This window comes from Harpia harpyja, chromosome 13, assembly GCF_026419915.1.
Source record: "Harpia harpyja isolate bHarHar1 chromosome 13, bHarHar1 primary haplotype, whole genome shotgun sequence".
Classification (NCBI taxonomy): Eukaryota; Metazoa; Chordata; class Aves; order Accipitriformes; family Accipitridae; genus Harpia; species Harpia harpyja.
The window spans coordinates 11,237,604-11,260,154 of NC_068952.1; the positions used below are offsets into that span (position 1 = coordinate 11,237,604).

At 41.0% G+C, this 22,551-nt stretch overlaps 1 protein-coding gene across 1 annotated transcript in view; it reads right to left on the bottom strand.

The window, feature by feature from the left end:
• Positions 1 to 1,638: 1,638 nt before the first annotated feature.
• PROX1 (prospero homeobox 1) overlaps positions 1,639 to 22,551 on the bottom strand; it is a 49,673-nt gene continuing 28,760 nt past the window's right edge. Inside the window, exon 6 of the mRNA XM_052805973.1 lies at positions 1,639 to 7,302. Coding sequence (XP_052661933.1) covers positions 7,117 to 7,302 — 186 coding nt within the window. The 3' untranslated portion in view covers positions 1,639 to 7,116. The remainder of the gene's footprint in view (positions 7,303 to 22,551) is intronic.

Below are 22,551 nucleotides of genomic sequence, written 5' to 3' on the forward strand. Positions count from 1 at the left end.
GAGTGTGACCTCCCTTTCCTTCATCTGGTTAAGTCTTGATAGCTATCACAAAAATGAGCCCTCCAATATAATCTGTAGCTGCCTCTGTAAGCCTTTGCTAGGATGTGCTTAACCAGCTGCCTGGTTTTAGTCTGCTCACCCTCTCTTTGGCTTCCCTCTGACAAGGGAAGTGTTTTCCTGGTTTCCCAGCAGCTCCCTCCTGGGATGCCTGTGCTTGCTCTGAACCAAGATTGGCAGAGGACCTCCTCAAGGCTGGAGGCTTTCTGGAGCGGATGAGCCAGGGACCTTGATGTGCTCCTTATTTCAGACACTGCAGTCTGCCCTGCTCACCATGCCATGGTCTTAGCAACCTCCTGAATACATGGACAATTAGTAAGTGCTGTGGGGCAACCAGTTTCTTAAGAAAGGACCTGAATGTCAGGTATTTTGACCTGAAAATGCTTCTAGTATGTTGGTTTGGTAATGTGGATAGCATGAACTAGGAGAGGCAATTTGTTTGCAGTAAAAACAGAGACTATCTTACACCTAAATGACTATTAATTACATAGATGCAACTTCATGACCTTCCACAGACTGCCTTTACACCTGGCATTGATGTGGCCCAGCAAATGCAACTCCAGTTGTATAAAAAGACATGGAGTTTTAATTGCTGTTGCAGATACGAAGTATTTATTTGGTTGTTACAGTGTAGCTACAGCTGGATTCAGGCTGCAGCTCAGCTCTACAGTGTCTTGAGGGTGAATTAGGAAAGATTCTGAAAATAAATGACCTCAGATGAAAACGTATTTTTAACATGCTCCTTCTTCAAAACCAGAAAATTCTTGCATGATTTTGTGATCCAAGCAAGCTACCATCTTACAGCCATGTGCACCAATTCCAAGCCAAAAAGAGACCATTCATATCTGAAATTCAGACAATAATGTAAATCAAAGGTTCACTCAACCTCAAAATTTTAAGATACATATGAAACAGCAGAAATAGCAAAGAACTAGAGAAAAACAAAATGAGACTTGCATTTTGAGGAAATGTGTAAGAACAGATTAGTTATATATAATGCTAATGATTATACAGCTTGAAAAGCAAGTGATCCAAGAAAGAGTGATAGATTGTAATAAAAAAACACAGAATGGTATCTGGACACTACCATTGACAAGGGCAAATTGATAACAGGAACAAATGTTAACCACATCAAAACAAGCATTTTTCTACATTCACCTGACTTGTGGAACTCCCTGTTGCAGGACACCAGCATGGCAGGTATATCCAGGAAATGATTAAACATCATAAAAAAAAGTACTTTCTAGCTCACGTTGGCTACATTTAAATTAAAGGGCTGTCTATGCCTCAGACATAACATGTCTCTTGCAGGGAGTTACTCCTTGTCTGATACAGTATTGCAAAACAACATTCATTATCTTAACCGGCACTGGAGGTAGGACACCGGATTAGATAAATCATTATATCCATTTTGCAAGAGGGCTGGCAGTTTCATTAATAAATAATTCGAACTAAAGGGAAAAGAAAACCTTCAGAGGACTACATTGTTAGGCACAGCCTGGATGCAGCAGAGAGGTTTAGTGGTTCACCTCTTGACACGGGGCAACATAAACTTTTGGAAATAAATACAAACAATGGCAATGAGCTTGTAATTTATATTTTATTTTGCACAAGCTTGCATATATACTGCACATACATTCAGTTTAGAGAAGATGGAAGGCACACAAGGCAATTGAACTACTGTATCCTTTAAGTGGTACAAAGCAAAAAGGTAAAAGTCTGGAGAGTATACAAAAGCTTTAAACACACAAAATAAAATCCACCCCCCCCCAAACATTTTTCCTGTGTTTATCTTAAATTTAGTAGCTGCCAAGCTAGAATTGTAACTTTTTTCAATCAATTGTCTACTGCACCTTTTTTTCCAAACGGACAGGGGAGTCTTATTGTTTTATCTTGTCATCAATTAATATTACAGTACATCCTTGGTAATACAAAATTGTACACCTTCATCAAATAAATTAGGATAAATTAAACCAATAAATTATGCAAAGTCTTCAGAACAATAGACAACAACAAAAAAAATCCACAGTTGAAATTGCCTCTAGCTAAAAAATAAAATAAAAAAAAATCAAAAATTGACTTTATCAGTTCAGTTATTGTACTATCTTCAAATTAAAGGGTCTTTATTACAAAAAAAGAGCTTAATAATGCTATTTACAACATATTGCTAAATAATATAAAGGCAGTGTTTTGTCACTTTTGTAACTATATACATATGAGTAATGGCTGGGACAATATCAGTTTAAACCTTAACCTTTGACTCTTCTGGGCAGCATTAAAACCAACCTAAAGAGGCTTTTTTTTTCCTTCTTTTTTAGTTTCTGACTCTTTCACGTTATATGGTAATGAGATGGTTATTGTGTTTGTCTAATATCTCACTTGAGTGGTACAATTAATGCAGAAAGGATGAATTTTAGAGAAAAATGTAAGCTCACTGTTTCTTCTAGATTTGTTTCTACATATCCCAGTATGTTTGTGCATTCGGAAGGTGGCTGCTTTGGGAGAGAGGTGACTGTGGCTCAGATGAAAAGTCTAAATAAAGTCATAGTGCCACCACCTTTCATACACTAAAAAGGATATTCCTAAGAAGATACAAAGGTTAAATACCAGTTTTCATCCCAGCTCTAAATATGAGCATTTTTAGCTTCAGTTTATAGATGGTTTACAACCAACAGTTCTACAGAAAACAAAATTGCATTTCCTTCAACAGAACATTTAAGTGCAATACAGTAACTGCTTACTCATATAAACCAGTTACATTCCTTAAGGGGAGCTTTTTGAAAACAATGCGTATTGGAATTTTCAAACACATAGTTGGTACCAGAAGGAAACATTCGCACTATTAACACCAATGATTGCTATATAATACACATGGCAAATATAGTTTTTGCTTTCACTTCTCATGTACAGTGCTCATTTTGGGGGTTTTGTAAACCACTTTCCATTTTTAATATATATATATATATGTTTCTGTATATATATATATGTATAATCTTTCAATGCTGCTGGTGAAAATCCTATCTTTAAAGCCACAAAATCTTCACCTTTATTTCTTAATTAATATTAACCTGTGGAAAAAAACATTATTCTATTAACTGACTTCATATACATAGAAAAAAATTCTGCAATTTTACAGAAACTGTATTACCCATTCCCTTGATATCTGATGAAAGAGACTTAACTTTTAAAAGTAGAGAGCTGGATTTTCAAGAATGCTTTCAACTATCTATACAGTTACTGTGGTGTTTCTTATAAATTCAACAGATGTTTTCAGAATGTAGTTATTAAAATCTTATGTCTTTATGCAAGAACAGCCGTAAGGTTGAATATTTACATTGCTTTATAAAAGTTCCCCTCGATTTTCAATGTTCACCCACATACCTGGTACAGTAACAAAGATTCTGCAAACTTAAAACACTTTAATTAAATAATACTCAGAGGCACAAAGCAAACCTCAGGAATACATGGGTGAACACTTCATTAAATGATTACTACATTCTAACATCTTCCACGTGTTTACCATTAAATGTGAAACGTTCCCATTAAACAACCAGAGATACAGTAAGAATTAAATGTTTTGTAGTTTCAAATAGAACATTCTTTTCACAAAACATAACAAATGTCTAAAATAGGTTCTTAATCTAGATAGGAAAAAGGTAAGCTTTTCACTTCATACGCATATTTTGTATGTGTGTGTGTTTCTGTGTATATAAACATACATACACCCACACATTTTGTCTCTGTGTGTGTGACTACATATGTATATGTATATGCACATGTCACGTATGAAATATTGCTTCTATACTACTTTTCATCAGGCTAAGAAAACACAAGATTTGCACCACAGTTACAAAAAATTGGCTTCTACAAGAATTTTCAAAACTTGAATGCTGCTCAAACAATTGAGAAAAAATAATTTGCGTTATCAAACTGTTCTAAAAATTCTCTTCTTCAAAAACGTATTCTCCTGCTTTGTTTTTTTTTTTTTAATTTTTAAAAAGACACAAAATATGCATAGCTATCAACATTATGTCAAACAGCCGGAAAAAAAAAAAAATCAGTGTTTATTGCAGCTGTAGTAATTGAAAAATAAAGTTTAAAAGATGAAAATTGTAAGCCACAGAAGGCACAAGAACAATTGTACTTGTGGGGGAAAAACTGGTATTTTGAAGGATTTTTTTTATCCTTCCGCTGGTGCATTTAAGGTCTAGGCACAGACTATAACCTCAAGTTTATATGCAGAAATAAATCTGAATTAGCAGTAAATGAGTGGCAACATGGGGTTTCTACATGGATTTTGAAACTCTTTCCCTATGTAAACTTTTCATTACAATAAAAGTAGCCTCCTGCCTTTTAGCCATTTTTAGTGAAATAATATTGAGAGCATTTGAAAGAAACTGCTTTCTACTTATAATTTAGTAGGAGCTATGCTGTGTATTTATAATTTTAGGTGTATTGGGAGGCACAAAGGCAATATGGCTATAAAATGCAGAAAAAATCACATAACTGAAATGATCAAATTATCCTTTATTCCTTTTTCAGACCAAGGAGTTTTTTATTTTGCTTTTAAGATGAAATTTCTACTCTTAATTCCTATGCCTCATTTACTATTGAGATTATGCTACTTATAAATAAATAAATAAATGCAACAACATCAAGTGTTGAGTACACAATTTCACTTATTTAGATTATGTGAATCACATTGCAGCCAAATAATAATAATAATATTAATAATAATAATAATAATAAACATAATAAAAGCAACAGTAAAATCACAGATTGAGATGGTAGCTAGTAGTATGTCCACATAGTATGACTAAAGTATGGCTTTGCTTTCTTATGTCCAAGGTGACAATGCAGTGTTATATTTTGTATCTGATGGTATGCCAATTATGAACTTAGTGTATTAAAACTTGAGCATTTTATGCCACTTCTTCCCATAAATCAAAAAAGTGCATGAACACAATTTTCATCCTTTCTTACTCGGAATTCATTGGAGTTACATCTTTATGAAGTGTAATGTTTACCAAATCATGCACAGAAAAAAAGAAAAGAAAGGAAAGGAAAGGACACATCCTGTCTACTGTAAGGATACGTACAGTATTAAGTACTCTCAGGGAGCCTAAGATCAAGATTTGTTTTGCTTTTAATGCATAGTGAAAATGTTGGCACTTCATCCCATGCTATTGTCTGCATTGCCTATACTCCAAAGATACTGCCACTGCTTGAAAAGAATGACAGGGAATCGTAGGATTGTGCTGTTTAATTTGAAGTCAGCAGGTTTTTAAGGCTTTCTGCTAACAATAATTGCTTTCATACATTTCTGTCTATCAGCAGTATTTGTAAATGAAGTGAAATTGCAATGATCAGGTCAGCTCTTTAGTCACATGGGTAAACTTTCACTCTCCAAAGTCAAAATGTAATTTTAAGATAAAGAAATAAGATACCAATATCCTTGATGGTCTAAATATAATTCACAGCTAATTAGGAACTTCCTCTAGATTCAGACTGAATTATGGAGGGGAAAATACTATTGATGATAACAATAAATTCTTACTGCATCCGTACAAAAGACGACAGAGAAAATGACAAATACAGAGTGCCATAGCATATTCAACCTTCCCCCAAACTTCTGGAGACAATACCTTTCTGAAAACATGAGAAAAGGAGAGCCACTGAAGAAAGCACGAGAACTAGCAGCTAGCTTTCTTTCTGTCTGCTGACATATCATGGTATAGCATTCAGGTGAACCCAGATCCATCATGGACTTTAAACTGTAGCTCAGATTTTGGTCAAGACTAGCTCCAGCTTCAGAAGACAAGTGCAGTGCATTACTCAAATAGATTTTTTTTTTTAAAGCTGCACTTACTGTAATTTTAAAAATCCAATTTCGCTATCTGAACCCTGCATAGCCAGGAGGACACTGCGATTTTTGTATATGCTTAATTAGATTTTTATGAAAATGTAATTTTTATTCTTCTGATTAGGAAAACACTAATTATATTTTACAGCTACCAACAAGTCTTTTTTTTTTTTCCTTTGCCTCAGCACTGTGAGGTGAAGACATTTTCTTCTACTATATCTAAGATAATTCAAAAAGTGCTTTTCAGGACAGATGTTGAATACAGACAGAAAACTTTGTATACTGGAAAGGTGATTTTGGGGGCAGAATGGACTAAGAAAAGAATAAATTTAAGGACTAGTGCCACTTAAAGTAAGATCGAGACACGGCAATATAGGATGCTGAAGGTTTCATTTTTACTCTATGGAGAGTGAAATGCTTCCGCTTTAATAAAGCTGACCATATTCCAAAATTAGTGTGGTTGATACAATATTGTGCATGAATTACTGGCCTCACCCTGCAAGAACAGTAGTTGATTTGTGCAAATGTCCCTTGCTGCAATTTAGAGAAACAACCTGGCATGTTGATTACTGGTGCAGGGTATTTATCATTTCTGTAAGGAAAGCATGAAGAATAGGGTTTGCTTTTTTGGGTATCACTTCTTGGAGTGAGTACCTAAAATCAATGTTGTAGGTTTTTAAAGTATGAAACAAAATCTAGTTACTGGTTAAAAAGTATATAAAATAAAAAAAAAAGCTCGAAGCTTATGAAGTGACTCCACAGAGTTCAGACCTTTAGCAGTATAAACATAATATAAACTTCATTGTCTGTAGTATTGTGCCATGACATTAGTCCCACTAAGACAAAATGCCACTTTGCAGCAAGCAATAAATCTGACAAAGCATTTTTAAACATAATGCCCTAACTTGCTAAGACAGGCTTTTACACTCTTCCAAACTCTTCTCCCTGAAAATTAACCCCGTTGATTCTCCAAATGTTAAGGGTCTCGGGCAAAAGTAAACTGAAGGCTGAAGTAAAATAACCATCCCCTTGGAACTGAACGAAAACTTAAATCCAGGAGGGATCACAGTCTAATTTCATATACATATATATGTATGCGATACACATATATATGAAATTAAAATAGAGACACACATGACTTGGGCATCAGAAGGGGACTGCTACTTTCATACATTCATAAATAGCTGCTGAACTCTCTACTCATGAAGAAGCTCTTGTAGGCAGTTTGGGGATTTGAAAATCTCAGGGACCTCACTGTCCAGCTTACAGATGACCTTGTATATGGCCTTCTTCCAGGAAGGATCAACATCTTTGCCTGCGATAATGGCATTGAAAAACTCCCGTAACGTGATCTGAGCCACTTCCAGGAATCTCTCTGGAACCTGCTGATACAAGGAGACAATGGCATTAATACAGTTTTCAATTTCAAGTCTCTGGTTCTTCAAAGGAAACTGAGCTAAGTTCTTTCTTTCAGAAAGGGGCTTACATAGCACCTGCATTTTCTAAATGTGGCAGCCTTCTATTCTCTTATGCAAAGCTGTTATATATAGTACTATAGCAATAACTTTTATAACATGTGTTAGAGATCTTTGTAAAGTCTACTGACAGAATGTAGGTAACAAAATGTTACTGTCTGAGTTTGGAGAGTGGGGGATTTATAGGATATAATTAGCAGGAGGGGAAACAAACACAATTGTCTTTAAGGAGACAAATCTCTGCTTGGTATTTTACCCGTGCATTTACAGCTATGTTCTCCTCTCCGTGTGGGACTAATACGAAAGTTATGAACACACAGAAAGCCCTCTGTACCGCTGCGCTTAACTTTGGTCACAACCAGTGCTGAAAGCTATCAAAGAAATAGCGTATCTCTGAATGTTGTTCGTAGCTTAAAAGCAAGCAAGTGACGGCTTGCTTCTGTGGCTGCTGTGCACAAGACCCCCATAAGATGGCCTTCTCGGGAGACATTATGGTCTTCCCTCCTTTTTCAGCAGCTTACAAATAAAAACCCAACCTCTTCACTGAGTGTGTTGTCCTCCAAGTGACTACTGAGCTGGGATGTGTTAAACTCATCCAAGTTTTCTAAATGTCACTGTCACTTCACAGGTGAGCCAAACAGCCAGATAGCAGGAGCATGCCACTCTCAGATGCCCCCGAATAATGGGTGAATGTTAAGAAACACAGTTACTTCCAAACTTTGGTAATTAATCCTAAATAGTTGTCTCAGGCACCAGCACCACCTTCTTACCCTCTGCCTTAAATGATTCAAAAGCAATCACTATAATGAACCATAGGTCAGTTGCAAGGTTGAGGTCATCTCCATAAAGGTATTATTTTCCATTTTTATTACGGAAATATGGCTTCACAGCTCTAGAACTGCTAATACACAGCCGGCCAGTAGCCAGCATGCTTATAATAGCAAGTATTCCCTCACTGCTATTCTTTGCCCACTCCGGCATGAGGAGTTCTCCAACCTGCAGTAGGGGCCACTTCAACTATTCCTGTGGCCAACAGACACCTGGGCAGATCTCACTCATTTACTGAGTCCATGTCACATTGCCAGATCAGGGCCAGCACCTTATCCTCTACTTCAGGCTTTTGTTCTTCTCCATTTAGAAACCACTTTCAGAAAACTTGTCTGGAAATGTGCATTTTTAACCTGATATGCTAGAGCTCTGGAGCCTCACTCACCTATCACCGCTGGGGAAACACTAGCAGTTTGCTAGGCACGTTTTGCCATCAGATAAACATGAGATCAGCTCCCCCTGACACCAGCTGACAAACTCTGCTTCCAGAAGCTCCGCAGCCCGCAGAAGTCCTCTGTCTACCTCTGACAGTGAAATCCAGCCCCCCCAACGTTTTTCTCTGCTCCCAAAGACAGGCTGCCTTCTATGGAAATTTTTCATTCAAAGGGCCGCACAGAAAGAAACATTTTTACAGATGTTCTATTCCAGCAATAATTGTGAGGGAAGAAAATAACTATTATGTTTCACTTATTCCAGCTCAAAGAAGTAACTTAAAACTTCACATAACCACTCTGCTGTTTGGGCACTTGGTAATACGTCTACAAAAGATACCATACTTGTCTCATTCTTGCATTGCTATAAAAAATGATACTTTTCTGTTCATGCAGTTCAAACAACTGCTCATGTGCTGTTCATCACCCCTGGTATTGCTGGGCACTAACGAAGGGGAGAGAGTTGTTGACTACATGATACTAGAAAGCAAGCAATGTAGTAGATAACCAACCTTTTGGTGTACACACTGATGTTAGCTCGTGAGGGCAAAACTGTTGGATTTTGCCTTTATGCTTGGGAAAAAGAGTTCACACCTTTCAATTTTGGTGTCCACTCCAGAGGACCAACATTAGATAGATGCCTTTCTTCCCTTCCAAGTTGCTGGAGATGGGAGAGAGGCAATTACAAGCACACTTACATGAGAAGCATAAAGTCCAAATGCAAAAAGTCCTACCTCTCCCTACATGGTTACACCCATGACAACTTTAAGCATGGAAGTGACAACCTGGCGTTTAAGTTGAGCCTTTGCCATTCAATTTCTACCTGTGCATATGAAAGTTTTTCCAGGTAGGGGATGCTGCTTTTCCATGCAGTAGGCAGTGTGAAACCCCTAAGCCACTAGCTTCCAGGCCTCCCACCCCCATAAAGACACACAGGCTCTTCTTTTAGACTAGAAGTTAGCTTTTAAGGTCCGACTTCATCGTACCTGACCCACATCTGCAGGGCTGGGCCCCTTTGAACCCGGTACAACACGCTGCAGAGAGCAGCCCACAAACATAATAGTGAACGAAACCCTGCAAGGGCTTTGAAAAGCCCCAAAATTTCAGCTTCTTTTGGATGCTCCACCTTGTAATGCCGAGTTCCCAAAGACCTCCCCTACTCCTCAGGCATTAGAGCCATTCATATAGCTCTTTCCTTTTGGGATGTTATTAGCAATTTTTCATGTCAGACTGGATTACACACATTACTTTGCATGTTGTAATGTGAATAGCACTGTGATTAATCCCCACAGGATAGTACGTTGGCCAACATCTTTCGTTTCTAGAAGGAGTAACTGCAGTGTTTTTTGTTTGGTTGGTTTTGTGGTTTTTTTTTAATAAAGAAAATACGAGTGAAGTCCAGAGCTGAAAATAAATATTTAAATGGATGGGTAGTTATATTTTTCAGTGGACAATTAATCAGTCAGCCGTGTTAATTATGTGTCTGGGGGTGGCATTTCCCTGACCCTAAGTGATGGCAACCTATTCCGCACATCTTTACACCTAACTGACTGAACATCTCTGAAGTAGGAACATCTGCAGAAAATGCTTCAGTGACAAATAAACTCCATCTACGTTGCTTTTAATAGAACCAACAATCCCTAGTATGAACCCAGGGCATTTTCTTAGCATCAGGTGGCAGCAGTCAATCAAAGAATCACACTGTACATTCACCAGGAGGAAAGACAATGAGGTCTGCTCAGGGGGAGGCTAGGTGGGTTTCAGGCTGAAGCCTCCACATCAGACTGATTTAGAAAGAAATCACACTTTGCCGCATGCTTTGTCAATGTAACTTAGCTTCACTGCCAAGGAAAAAATCACAGGCCAAACTTTGGGCTAGTGTAAATCAGCAGGGCTCTACCAGCCTCAGTGCAGTTAGGCTGATTTACACCTGGTACGCATTGGTCCTGTACCTCGTAACACAGTCCAACAACCACCACAGTGCCCCTTCTCAAGCTTTAGCCATGTTAACACATCCCCTTCATCTATGAAAACTGAGGGAATTAAAGCTCTCATCTGCTCTTGTCTATTTATGCTGTTTTAACTACTGGCATTTTCCTTGGCTTGAACAACAAACCTGAACTATTTTACTCCTGGGTTTGCATGTGCCACTACCATGTTGAACCATTTGGATTAGCACTGTGGGGGAGTGCTTTGTTAAAAATACTCAGCACAAACTATTTCTATGTGAGTAAAAGTATAGTTCCAATGTCTCAAAAGTTGGAGCCAAGTCAGACCTAACTCACTCTTCTTTCATACAAAAGCATACGCAGTTGCAGGAAGCAATATGCTTTAAAAATACTTGTTGAATTTCTTTTCAAGGAAAACATTACCAAAAAGGCAGCGGTGATTCAGAAGGTGAGGGCAGATCCTCAGCAGGTCTAACTCAGTGTTGCTCAAGGAAAATCAGTGAAGCAACACTGATTTTAAGCCAACAAAGAGGATCAGGCTTCCCTTTCTGATGGCATGCATGGACTTTAAAAATCATTGTTGGGAAGGAGGGCACACTAGAAGTAGCTATGTGTCTCAAGTTGGTGGCCGATCAGTGGCCCTTCACTATTTTTCTCATTATTGGGTTGTCTTGTATCTTGTATCTTTTATTAGTTAATTCATTTTTTTTTTGGGTTGTGCAGCAAAGACTTTTCCTCCCTTCCCTCCCATTCCCCTCATCTCCTCCCCTCCCCGAGCCCTCCTCCTCCTCCTCTTCCCAGTTGCTTTACCTTCAAGGATGATTTGTTTTATTAAACTGACTGTCCCCAGCCTCTGCAGTACATAATAAAAGCCTGACATAGCAGCCTGCCTGCCTTCTGTGTCCTGCAGATACTCATCATAAGTGTCAGGACATACCAAGGTTAGCGGTCACTGGAAGTGCGCTCACTGGCTCAAGCCTTGCCAAACATGCTTGGCAGCTGAATGAATGTCACAGAGAATAGAAGGGGAATTACAAAGGTTAGAAAGAAGACAGCCTCTCTCTCTCTCTTTTTTTCTGGAGATATATAAGCTGATTTTTCACACTTCTGAAATAAACATCAGCTCATTCACAGTCCCTTTCCAGCACCTAAATCTCTCCCATTGTCAAGCAAACCTTTAATTTCTACCCAAGCCTTATTTCTTCATTAGCAAAATAAGATGCTTAATTCTCTCTTAATGGAAAAGGGGAAAAACACCAAAACCGAATGACAAAACAAGTCACCAGTCTGCTCAAAGATTTATCTGTGTATTTCATGTTGTTAATCCTATTAAGGGTGGGGTTCTTTACAGTTAATCTTTTAAACTTTCAAAAATTCTTGCTCAAGTGGTAAATCTAGATGATAGAAAAAGCAATACAGATGTAAAGATCACAGAATTGTGAAAGTCAAGTTAAAACCGATATTCCAGAGAATTGTGTTTTGTTTTTTTACTATAAAAGGGCAATAAAATGCTGACTGTAAGAAGACAATGTCAAGGAGAAAAGGGTATTGGTATTTTGGATACTCTTGACTGCTCGCCTTGGAGAGAGAGTTATTCTTGTCACAAACCCTTTTGTCTGCATCTGCTGACTGCTTGCCTGTAGCCAGCAGCATACTTTAACTGTTTTGTCACCTCCTAACATCACATGCATCAGCTGTTGTGCTTTTGTTACGGGTATTGTAGAGCTAATCCACTGTGGCTGTTCTACTGTGCAGTAAATAAAACAGAAACTGCTTCTCAGACAATTCTGCATGAATATTTCAGATGGCTTTTACAACTCTGATTCACAAAATTAAACCCCCACCCCCAAACTAGACTCAGATGCCTCAAAGCTAATTGCATGCAATGACTTCGGGCATCAGAAACAACTGTTTTAGTTGGATAAATGAATAGCAAACCTTTCTGAAGTTATTCTTTAAAAATACTAAACATACTTCCTTCCTTGCAATTTTACCTGTGTATAAATTTTTTTCTTTAGAACACTTCAGGTTTTTTACAGCAGCAATTTTGAAATATTTTGTGCCAACAAAATGCTTAAAACATCTTTGAAATATTTTCTTCCATAAGGGCAAGAGTCTGGGAAGTTTAGTGTATTTTTACTTGCGCATCAAGTATTTTTTAACCATAGAAGTAATTTTACAAAGTTCCTAAACTTCTCCCTCCAACTTTCCTAGAACAGGTAATAAAATATTTACTCAGAAGTTCATTTTCTGCAGCCAACTGCTAAACTGTCCTAAAGCAGGATGGCTTTGAGCATGTTCACAGGGGCAATGGTAGCAAAGCCCAGCATGAGGCCTGAAGCAGAAAAGATACCCTAGGAAAGGAGACAAACAGGTGAAGTACTTTACCGAGCATTCATTCACCCTTGTGCACACATGATTCCTCTAAACAAACTCTCCTATCCCTGCTGTTTGTTAAGTAAATATTGATCAAGGAGAGACATATCTCCTGACAGCAGTAGCACAAGCTGGGGACTTGTACTGCAGACAGAGTGGACTTAAATGGATAAACTCAGATGCTTTAGGAAGGCCACACAGAGATTACTAGATAAAAAGGCAAGAAGTCAGAGAGTTGGCTTTCCTTTCCCCTCTGTGGGGGGTTGGGGCTTGGTTACGTGGAACCTCCATGATAGAAAGAAAAGTCACCTGCTCTTGCCAGCTGATCCATTAATATTGCATGCAATAAATGTGGAGTAAGTCCCTCTCCTTGAGCACATGTGGGAGGCTACCAAGGGGCAGCTCCTCAGCAGTGTAAATTTTCACCGCCCCATTGGTTTCAACAGAGAGTTTATGTTCCTGGCAGACGGTGTACCTCTGGTTGTGCTGGGCTGGGCCAGAGATTTTCCTCAGGAGCACTTTTTTCCCACTCATACTCCAAGTGAGCAGTTCACTCTGATGCCTGTGGGATAAGGTACACACCACTCTACGTAAGGGTGCCCAGTTTAGGCTGGCGTGTTGGTTCTCATAAGCAAACAGTGAAGATTTATTGGACTGATGTGTCTAATGGTAGTATAGCTGCAGAAAGCTGTAGCAAAATTGTCAAATCATTAGTGGCTGTGATTTCTTGTAAAATTTCAGCAATAGGTAACAGCAACCTCATTTTAGTAAACTACCAAAATTTGGGTGAATGTTAGGAGTAATGCAAGTGCTTCTTGGAGTAGATTTTTAAGCACTCCTCAGAGATTGGATCGAAAGCCTCCGAACCATGCTCAAGGTAACCATAAAGCTATTCACCTTGTCTGGGGGGACAGAGGGAGAGGACTAGACGTTAATTTTCAGTATGGGGTCCCATGTTTAGAAGTACCAAGACCAACGCAACCGTTCTAATATTGTAACAGCATCAGACAACTGCTTGGCTGTAGTGCACAAATCTGAAGATCCTTCAGACAGGGACAGCTGGGCTAAGCTCAAAACCTTTTCTCATACGATGTCTAATCTGTGTTAAACTTCAGCTCCATTTATACTATTAGGCTGGCCAGAGTGTACCTACAGACTTTGCCTGTGGTATTGTGCTGGAGTCTGATAGTGTGTTGTATTACTAATGTTCCAAGAGTAAACACACTTGTAGGAAACAGCTATAGTTCAAGGCTGCACTTTAAAAAAATAAATGTTTCATCAGTCTTAGCAAAGGAACAAACGGCAATAACACTCTGTATCATATTTTACAAAGCTTCAAAAGAACAATGTCCCGTTGAGTGAAATTCAGTAGCATTCTGTAAACATTAATTTAAGGAAATCAATAGGCTCTGTGAGCTAAAGCCATATTGCAAGATAAACTGGCTGGAGTGCTACTTTGTCAAACAGATTTTAGTTTTCTCGGCTAGATAAAGACGGTTTCAAAATGGGGTAACGTGTTGCAACCAAGGTTTTAAAACTATGTGGCCTTCAAACAGTCTGCTTGTTCCTACTACAAAGCTGGATAAACATACTTTAAAAATGATAAGATTGGGCCAGGATTGATTTTACTTTCAAATTTTATATAAAGTAGAATTCTTGGTGAGTGTATGTTTGGATTTTTTTGATCCTAATTATGAGCAGAAATAAACAAGTGCAGCACAGACAGCTCAAGATGTCAGGCTGCCAGGAGAGGTTAAATTATTTGGAGGCAGCTTTTCTTTTTTTCTTTTTTTTTTCCTTTCTTCCAATTGCAGGACTTTATGGATTTAAAAAATCTTTATTCATGTTGACCTGGTGGGCAACAAGTCGCCTTGCCAAATAGGAAAGCCAAAATCTCTAGTGGACTTAGGATCAGAGGTCTTCAGCTGGTGAAGGCTGCTCATGTTGCAGAGCGCAAGGTCGTGGTAATGGGAGGTAAACAGGTTGGAAGGGGTGAGAGGGGGAAGGCCACATCACTATTCTAGTTGGATGATCTAGACAGTGGCTATAGAGAGGGACTCCGTGGGGAGCCTGTTAACCCAAGAATAAGGCATAAACAGCATCTATTAGGCAAGTGATGGAGAACCTCTCCAGGATGATGAGTGAGCCCGCTATCTGGGGAGCAGTCTCACCATGGGTAGCTCCAGGTCAGACAGCTTTAATGTGTATGCACAGCAGTCCGCACCAGGACAGGTACAGCAACAGCAGAAGAGATTCAGGGGAAATACTTCTGCTGAGAAAACCTCATACAAAGCATGAACCAGATGTGCACAGGCACCCCCCACCCCCAAAGTCAGAGTAAGGTGAGTTTTGGGGGTACGATGCAACCTTCTTAAAGGAGATGCTTGAGAAACTCCACGTGCATCATCCACACATAGCCCTGAGCCCCTTCCTCACATGAGGAAGACTCAAGCCTGTGGGCTTTTGGTGCAAGCTGGCACCTAACTAAATGTGCATTCCCATATCTGCAGCCTGTCATGTAGGAAACCTACTGAGGACAAGCCCTTCCCAGTCCCTCCCTACCCATAAGACACAGCATCAGAGTAATGCTGGGGTCAAGCCAGCAGTAACGCAGTGAGGCATCACACTACTTCTGAGGCCACTTCCCTGTGGGCTTGTGGGGAGGCTGGTGACACTGGGACCAGCCCCTTCATCGCGTGCAACCCAGGGAGCCAGGGACCCCCCTGCTTTAACGAAGAGCTACAAGGCAGCCCACCTATCCACCTGGCCCTCTGCAGACTAGGGACTTGCGCAATTAGCAGCTGCAGGCACAGATCTGCCGCCGTTTCCAGGATAACACTGCCCTGAGCAGGACTGCCCTAATGTCGGTTTTTCTGCGCTCGCAAGGGCAGCGTCTGCAATAGCTTGCTGGTGTCCTGGCTCCTACCACGTTTATCCAGACCATCACCTCCCCTCACGCACATACTCTTTTCCCTGAGTGCAGTGAGCTGCTGCGTGGGACCATCCTAGTGCTGCGAGTTGGTGTGGCAGCATATCAAGCAGGAGGCTTTGGCTTCTACACAGGAATTGGAGGCAGGTTTTGGAGTAAGTTGCTACACTTTTTGGCGCGAAAGCCATGGCAGCATATGGCCCAATGTTCTCAGTTTAAGTCTGACACTTAACATTATTTAACAGTTTCTGTGTTAGGTGCTTTATAAGGTAAAGGAAATTAACAATTTTCAGCTAATTAGATCACTCAATTGGCTGAACATCCTGGACACCTCTTAGAAAAAAACAGGTTGGCTCCGGCAATGGAAAGGCTAATGCCTCTTCCATTATCGCTTATGAGGAGAGGGAAATAGTTGGAAAGGATGCTTTTATTTTAAAAACACAAATGAAAAATACCTCAACTATTGGACACTCCAGTAAGCACACTTTTCTCCCAACCACCACCTTTGTAGAGAGCAGGGTGTCAGTTTGCCCACCGCTACATGTGTCTCAATCCCCCTGGCTACAGCAGCAGCTCTCTGGTGCCACCACAGTCTGCATTTATTGCCTTCAAGTTTCCTCTCATGACTCCTGCTGTACAAATCTGTTAAGAAACAGAGTTTTTGGAAAGAGAAAAAGATGGACAAGAAATTGGGTGGCCATTCACAACAGTCTGCTCTCCCACTGTGGCACACAAAGAGAAGCCCACTGTCTTGGGACAGCGCTAATAACACAGCGCTGAGCCTGGCGTTTGGGAAGGGAAAAGCATTAGCCCGAGTCTGGCTCAAAAGAGAAAAATTAAGAAAACAACAGAGGTTTCCTATTGCATTTACTGTTATGCTGTAGCTTTTTTACTCTTTGTAAAAAGCTGGAAAACACATGCCCCTCAAATGATTTAAGAATGTATTTTAAAAGTGTTTGTTTGAAATGAACCTGAGATCCCTTATCCCTTGAGTGGAGTTTGGGGCACTAGTAATCTACTGCTGGCTTACTGTTATCTCCTCCGCCAAGCTCACAAAGAGGAGAGAGAATGGGCATGGCTCTTACAAGGAAAAAACTGACAGTGGGGCTGCTGAGATGTCTGATAATATCAGGGAAGTGAAAGTGGTAGTGCAGTGAAAATGGATACTGCATGATACATTAGATTTAATCACTTGCATTTCAATTAAGCTTTTCCACAAATAAAGATTGGGAAGTACTCTGCAGAGTCCCTGCGCGGCTGGAGCGCCAAGCACGGTTGGTGCTATGTGCCCTGGCTGGACGCGCACAACAGTGCTTCTGCAGCTTGCTCAGGCTGAAACCCCCCTTCTGCCTCCTGGGGTCCTCCCTGTTAGGACCCATCTTCCCATTTTGCAGTACGCGAGAGGCATCCCGCACACGTCAGCACCCCTGGAGGATCTCTGTCCTGGGACTGCTGTGCCTGTGGTTCAGGGGATGAGCCTATCCATCACAGAGACACAGCTACTCTCTTGTGCAAACACAACGGCCTTAACATGCTAGTTTTTAAGCGCAAAAGTTGGTAAGACTTGCAAGTAGAGTGGGCTAAACCAAAATAAAAATACTTTCCATTTACGATTTATTTAGACTTTTTGCACCTTGGAATTCAGTTCTCCCCTTTCCCCATCCTCAAAAATCATCGATATCGTTTTAATGGGGAGATGATTATCAAATTTCTTTTTCTGCCTTACTGATGAATTGGAACTGCATGAGATGTAGAGGTTTCTAATGGAAACTCTGATTGCCCTTAACTTACTGCATTGCCAATGGCACTGCTGCAGAATGGAAAAATCACTAAGGCTCCTATGGCTTATGATAGTTGGGGGTTTAGTATGTGTTGGGAAATGTAAGAAAGAATCACAGGATGGGTTGCTGCCACACCCCAGAAGCTGTCTCAAAACGCCAGTTTCACTTGAAACTGAAGGAGAAATAACACTCACGCACACAAGAATAGTCTAACTCAGTCCCATTGCGGTGAAATGCAATCTGCTACAAGAGGCTGCCTACAATGCCAAGCAGCATATTACGTGCCCTGCTGCCAAATTCTGGCAGGTACCATGTACAGGCGCCCACAAAAAACCTGTCCAGAAAAGTGAGTACAGGGATGACCACCCAATTCTGGCTCTGCTGCGGGAACAGCAGAGAGGTTATTGCATACTCTCCTGGACACATCAGCCAGATGGGAATATGCTGTGTTACTCAGAAGGACCAGGAGACACAGCCTGGACTGTGATGAGCAGGTACGTCTCTCAACAGCAGTAAGTACTCTGCTTTCATAGTGTATTTCCACGCATAAAAGAGCTGGGGAGGCAGAAGCTGCTGGTTAGACCGTGGATATAGAGGAAAACTGGTTCATAATGCCTGTAGTGTGCAGGGATTTTTTTACACTCAGCAGAATTTGGCCCTGTGGATGAACCATTAACGCTGCAGTAGAAGTGATAATTAAAGGCTTATACACCTACAATACATCCTATATATATAAAAATGCCGTAACAGTTAGTAAACATCTGTAATTGGTGTTGCTTGCTCTTGCACACTTCCCATCTCTGCATTGCAGTCACCTTTGTCTTCTGTGTCTGGCCCTGAAAAGCTCCAACTGTGCCCTCTCCCTCCTCATTTTACATGTGTTGAGGTGGGGGGAGTGAGGAGGGAGGTAGAGGAGAGGGATGGGAAGCAGGTGGTGTTTAATCAGTCTGGCAGGGACATAGGCAGTCACTGGGGTCCTTTTGGGGGTGTCAGGAAGGTGGTAAGCATGCCCTCTGGCAGCAGGGTACCTCCTTTCCTCTTTCCCATGGCAGAGGGTAGGGGCAGGAAATTGTGCATGGTTATGGGTGAGGGGTGTTGCAAATGAAGCTGGCTCCACTGGCCCAGGCTCCCCCCCCCGATTAACTCTGACGAACCTCCTCCCAACATAACCACGCTTTTATGGGCATCTGGAGCCCATCGTGATGGGATAAACTGCTCTATCTATTCCACCCTGAGCCACGCAGCTGGCCAAACTGGGCTACAAACACCCTGTTACAAGCTTCAGTGCAGGACCTGCCAGGGACCGGTGAGCCTCGCAAGCTTGTGAGGTCAGAAGACAAAGTCTTACATCCTAATGGACTGAGCTCCCTCTCGTTTGACTCCTCTTTATCCCTTGCAGAAGGAAATGGTGTGACTCCAGACGGCGCTGGGTTAGATAACTTCGAGGCTGGGCCTCATCTGATGGAGCCAGCCCTCTCCGCAATTGCATGAGATAAGCCACTTCGGCTTCCCCCTGAACACTGATACTCAGCAGTTAAAGGGCTTTTATTTGCAATGTTGATTTCCCCCCTCTCCTCTAAAAACTTTCTGTAGTTGTAGGCTACTGCTTTAAATGCATTTATGTGTCTACGCCACCATTCTCCCCTAAGTCCCAATCAAAGCAGCAGCCTTCCTGCTTAGCAACAGAGATCATGCCACCCTGGTCTGCGGCTCTCTGCAAAGCCTCTCCATTAACTACAGAAACAAGTTCAAGGCCACATCTTTGAGCACTCTGGACCACCACCTGGACTCAGCTTCTTCTGACAGCACATTTCCACTAAAGCCTTGCAACTGCCCCCCCTGCAGAGGGCAGTTCACGAGTCCCTCCGGTGGCACACAAAACAAAGCAGAGCCTGGCTACGTACCTTCCCCTCTGCAGATAAGAAAGATGAACCTTGCCCCTTCCAGATCTACGGGGAGAAATCTCCAATACGTTGATTACCTTCAGCCAGCCCTTCTGGCTGTCCCTCTCTCTCTTGCCCACCTACACTCGCACGTCAGGAAGACGCCAGGCTCTTTCTCTGCACTGCGAAATTCAGCTATACTCTACTGGAGGTGATGGGCTCTGTGTAACTACACAAAGCGATCCAGTACGCTGAAGACTCCCTCCCTCTTGGACTGAACAGTATTTCTTAACTTCACTTCTTGTGTCATTAATGTCACTTCAGTAGGATACTGAACCGTGGCTACTTCACCTCCTAGGTTCTCTCTTTCTCATGCAGGTGAAGGACACACAGTCCTCATGGACCCCTGCAATATTCTGCTGTTACTTCCTCACAGCCTCAGTATTTTTCCCTTACAGTTTTAAGTATCTTTGAAAACAGCATCCCCATTGTGCTCCACACCAATGCTGGAAGGTCTCTCCGCCAGCAAATCTGCGCTGCCACTGCTCTTTCAACCCAGGGCTACCTGCTTTGAGAAAGGGCAGGACCCCAGAAAGCTGGCCCAGAAACCAGCGTGGGTCACAATGCTGCTAAACCTCTCCCACAGTTTCCAAGGGTTATAACAGTTTGCTAATTCACATTATGAGAGCCTGACTCTCGTCCATTTTAAAACATGTTGAAGATATCAAGCAAACAGTGTTCTGCGTGAAGGTGACCTATTCAAAGTCCTATAGAACGGGCAATCCTATCTGTAAGACTTCTGTTAAAGTCAGTCACGCAGCCCTGACCCCGCACTGTGAGACGGTATCGGCTGGGACCTCCTCTTTTGGCAAGCGCGCCTTACAAAAATAAAAACAACGCTCCCCTCCACCCCACATCCATAAACATGATGGCTCTGTGACTCCAAATCCAGGTCTGCATTTAATTTTTAGTTTTAAAATAAACAAATGAAACTTTTTTCCAATTAACATTTAACATATATTCACACACTTGACTATAGTAACACAACAAAAGACAGCTTTTCAGCTGGCACAGATTAATTAGCTGCAATGATTGCTGGAGCTGATTTACACCAGAAACTGAGAATCCAGCCCAGAATTTAGTTCAGCGTCATGGAGAAAAAGCAGGGGGTGGGTGGGATGTGGAGGGAAAAACCTTACAAAGCTAGTAAGCTAACCCACTATTTCACATCTCTCTGGTACAACATTTATATAGACCAGCTTAGATAAAGTTTAGAAGATCAGACATTTTCCTCAATTTTCACAGTACAAAATGTTCTATGTCCTTTTAATGTGACACATTAAAACAGGATATAAGAAATTTCAGCTGATCAGGTCTTGTGAACACCCTCCTCTTTCACTAGACAGTGCTGCTTCTCCAAAAGTTCTGAGTGAGAAATTTAGCCATGTCATCTAAAAGAAATTAAGAAAGTCTGGAATAAACATGTGCAACTTGCATGTTATCCATTACCACAACTAGGATTTATTAAATGGTAAGAGAAATCACTGGTTTCTTTTCCTTTTCTTTTTTTTCCTCTTTTTTTTTGCAGACGCCAAGTTTTAAAATCGAACTGCCTAGCCTAACAAACTCTTTCTATATGCAGGATGAACGAAAAAGCATGTCAGCTTGTGAGGGATAAGACTTTACACAAGTGAGGGGCAACATGGGTTAAAATTCACCTTGCTTCTCACTTCTCATGTATGATGGGTTTTTGGAGAACGACGGACATCTGGAAATCAGTTTTACAGAGAAAAATAGAAAACAGGGAAGAACTAGGAAGATGAATAAAGGCTCATCACAGACACAAAAGACCAGAGCAAAAAGAAGCTTGGATTTGGGTATTCTTGTCTGGCAAGGAGGCAGGCAGTAAGGCTAATGAAGCATTTGCGATATGGGACGTATGCCAGCGTAACAAAGAAGATGTGCATCAGCTCTGCAGATGTGCCAAAGCCCCCAGAGCAAAATAATGACATAATCACCATCAGTGTCACAGACCAGACTGTACACAAGGTGACATGGGAGAGAATAAATAAGAGTCTTTAGAGGCCTGTAGTACACACACGGGAAGGAATAGCCATTCCTCACAACTGCCACAAGAGAGTGGTGAGATGTTGGGTATAATGTGTGCAGCTAGCAAAAGAAATCTTGAATTGTGCAAGGCTAACACACTATAAATTGGTGCTTTTCTCGATCTCCAGTTGACGTTTCAATTCCCACTACCCCTTGTTGAATGCAAAATGAAATGGCAGTAGGAGTCGGAAGAGTTTGCCAAGTTTTGGTTTGGTTTGGTTTGGTTTTGTTGGTTTCTTTTTTTTTTTTTTTTTTTGGAAGAGGGTTGTTTTGTTTGAGAAGAGGATGGGGCAGTAAGGATGAGTACCGGTAAATAATTGTAAAAGAACAAAACCAAAATCCCAAAACCCCAAAACAAAACACAGCACACCACCACTACATGCACACACGCGCACAGGCACAGAAACCCTGCACCATTCAGCTGGAACAATCCTAGGATTCCCCCAAAGCAAAATTAGAAACAAACGAGGATGGCTTTTGCTTTTTTTGGGGGGGGGGGGGGTGCTTTCTGGTTTACTGCTATCCATGAACTAAACCAGGAAAAATCCCACTAAAATATTTTTCCATGCTAAAAGACAAGATTACTATTTTATTGATCAGTAATAAAACACCGCTTAGGGCAATTTAGTACTTAACATGTTATTTGCGGTAGGGAGTAATCTGAAAAGCTCTGAGTAGCCTTAAATCATTTCACAACAGCTCTTCCTGCATAAAAGCAAGTGTTCGCCTCCGTACAGCTGTGTGATTTTGTGGTATATTTTTTTACAGGACTTTTGTCAATTTTTAAAGGGAACATCTGTTTGATAAAGTAGAACAACACTGGTAGTAATCCACAGGCCTAAGTGGGCAAACTGTGAAAGAGCAGGAGAT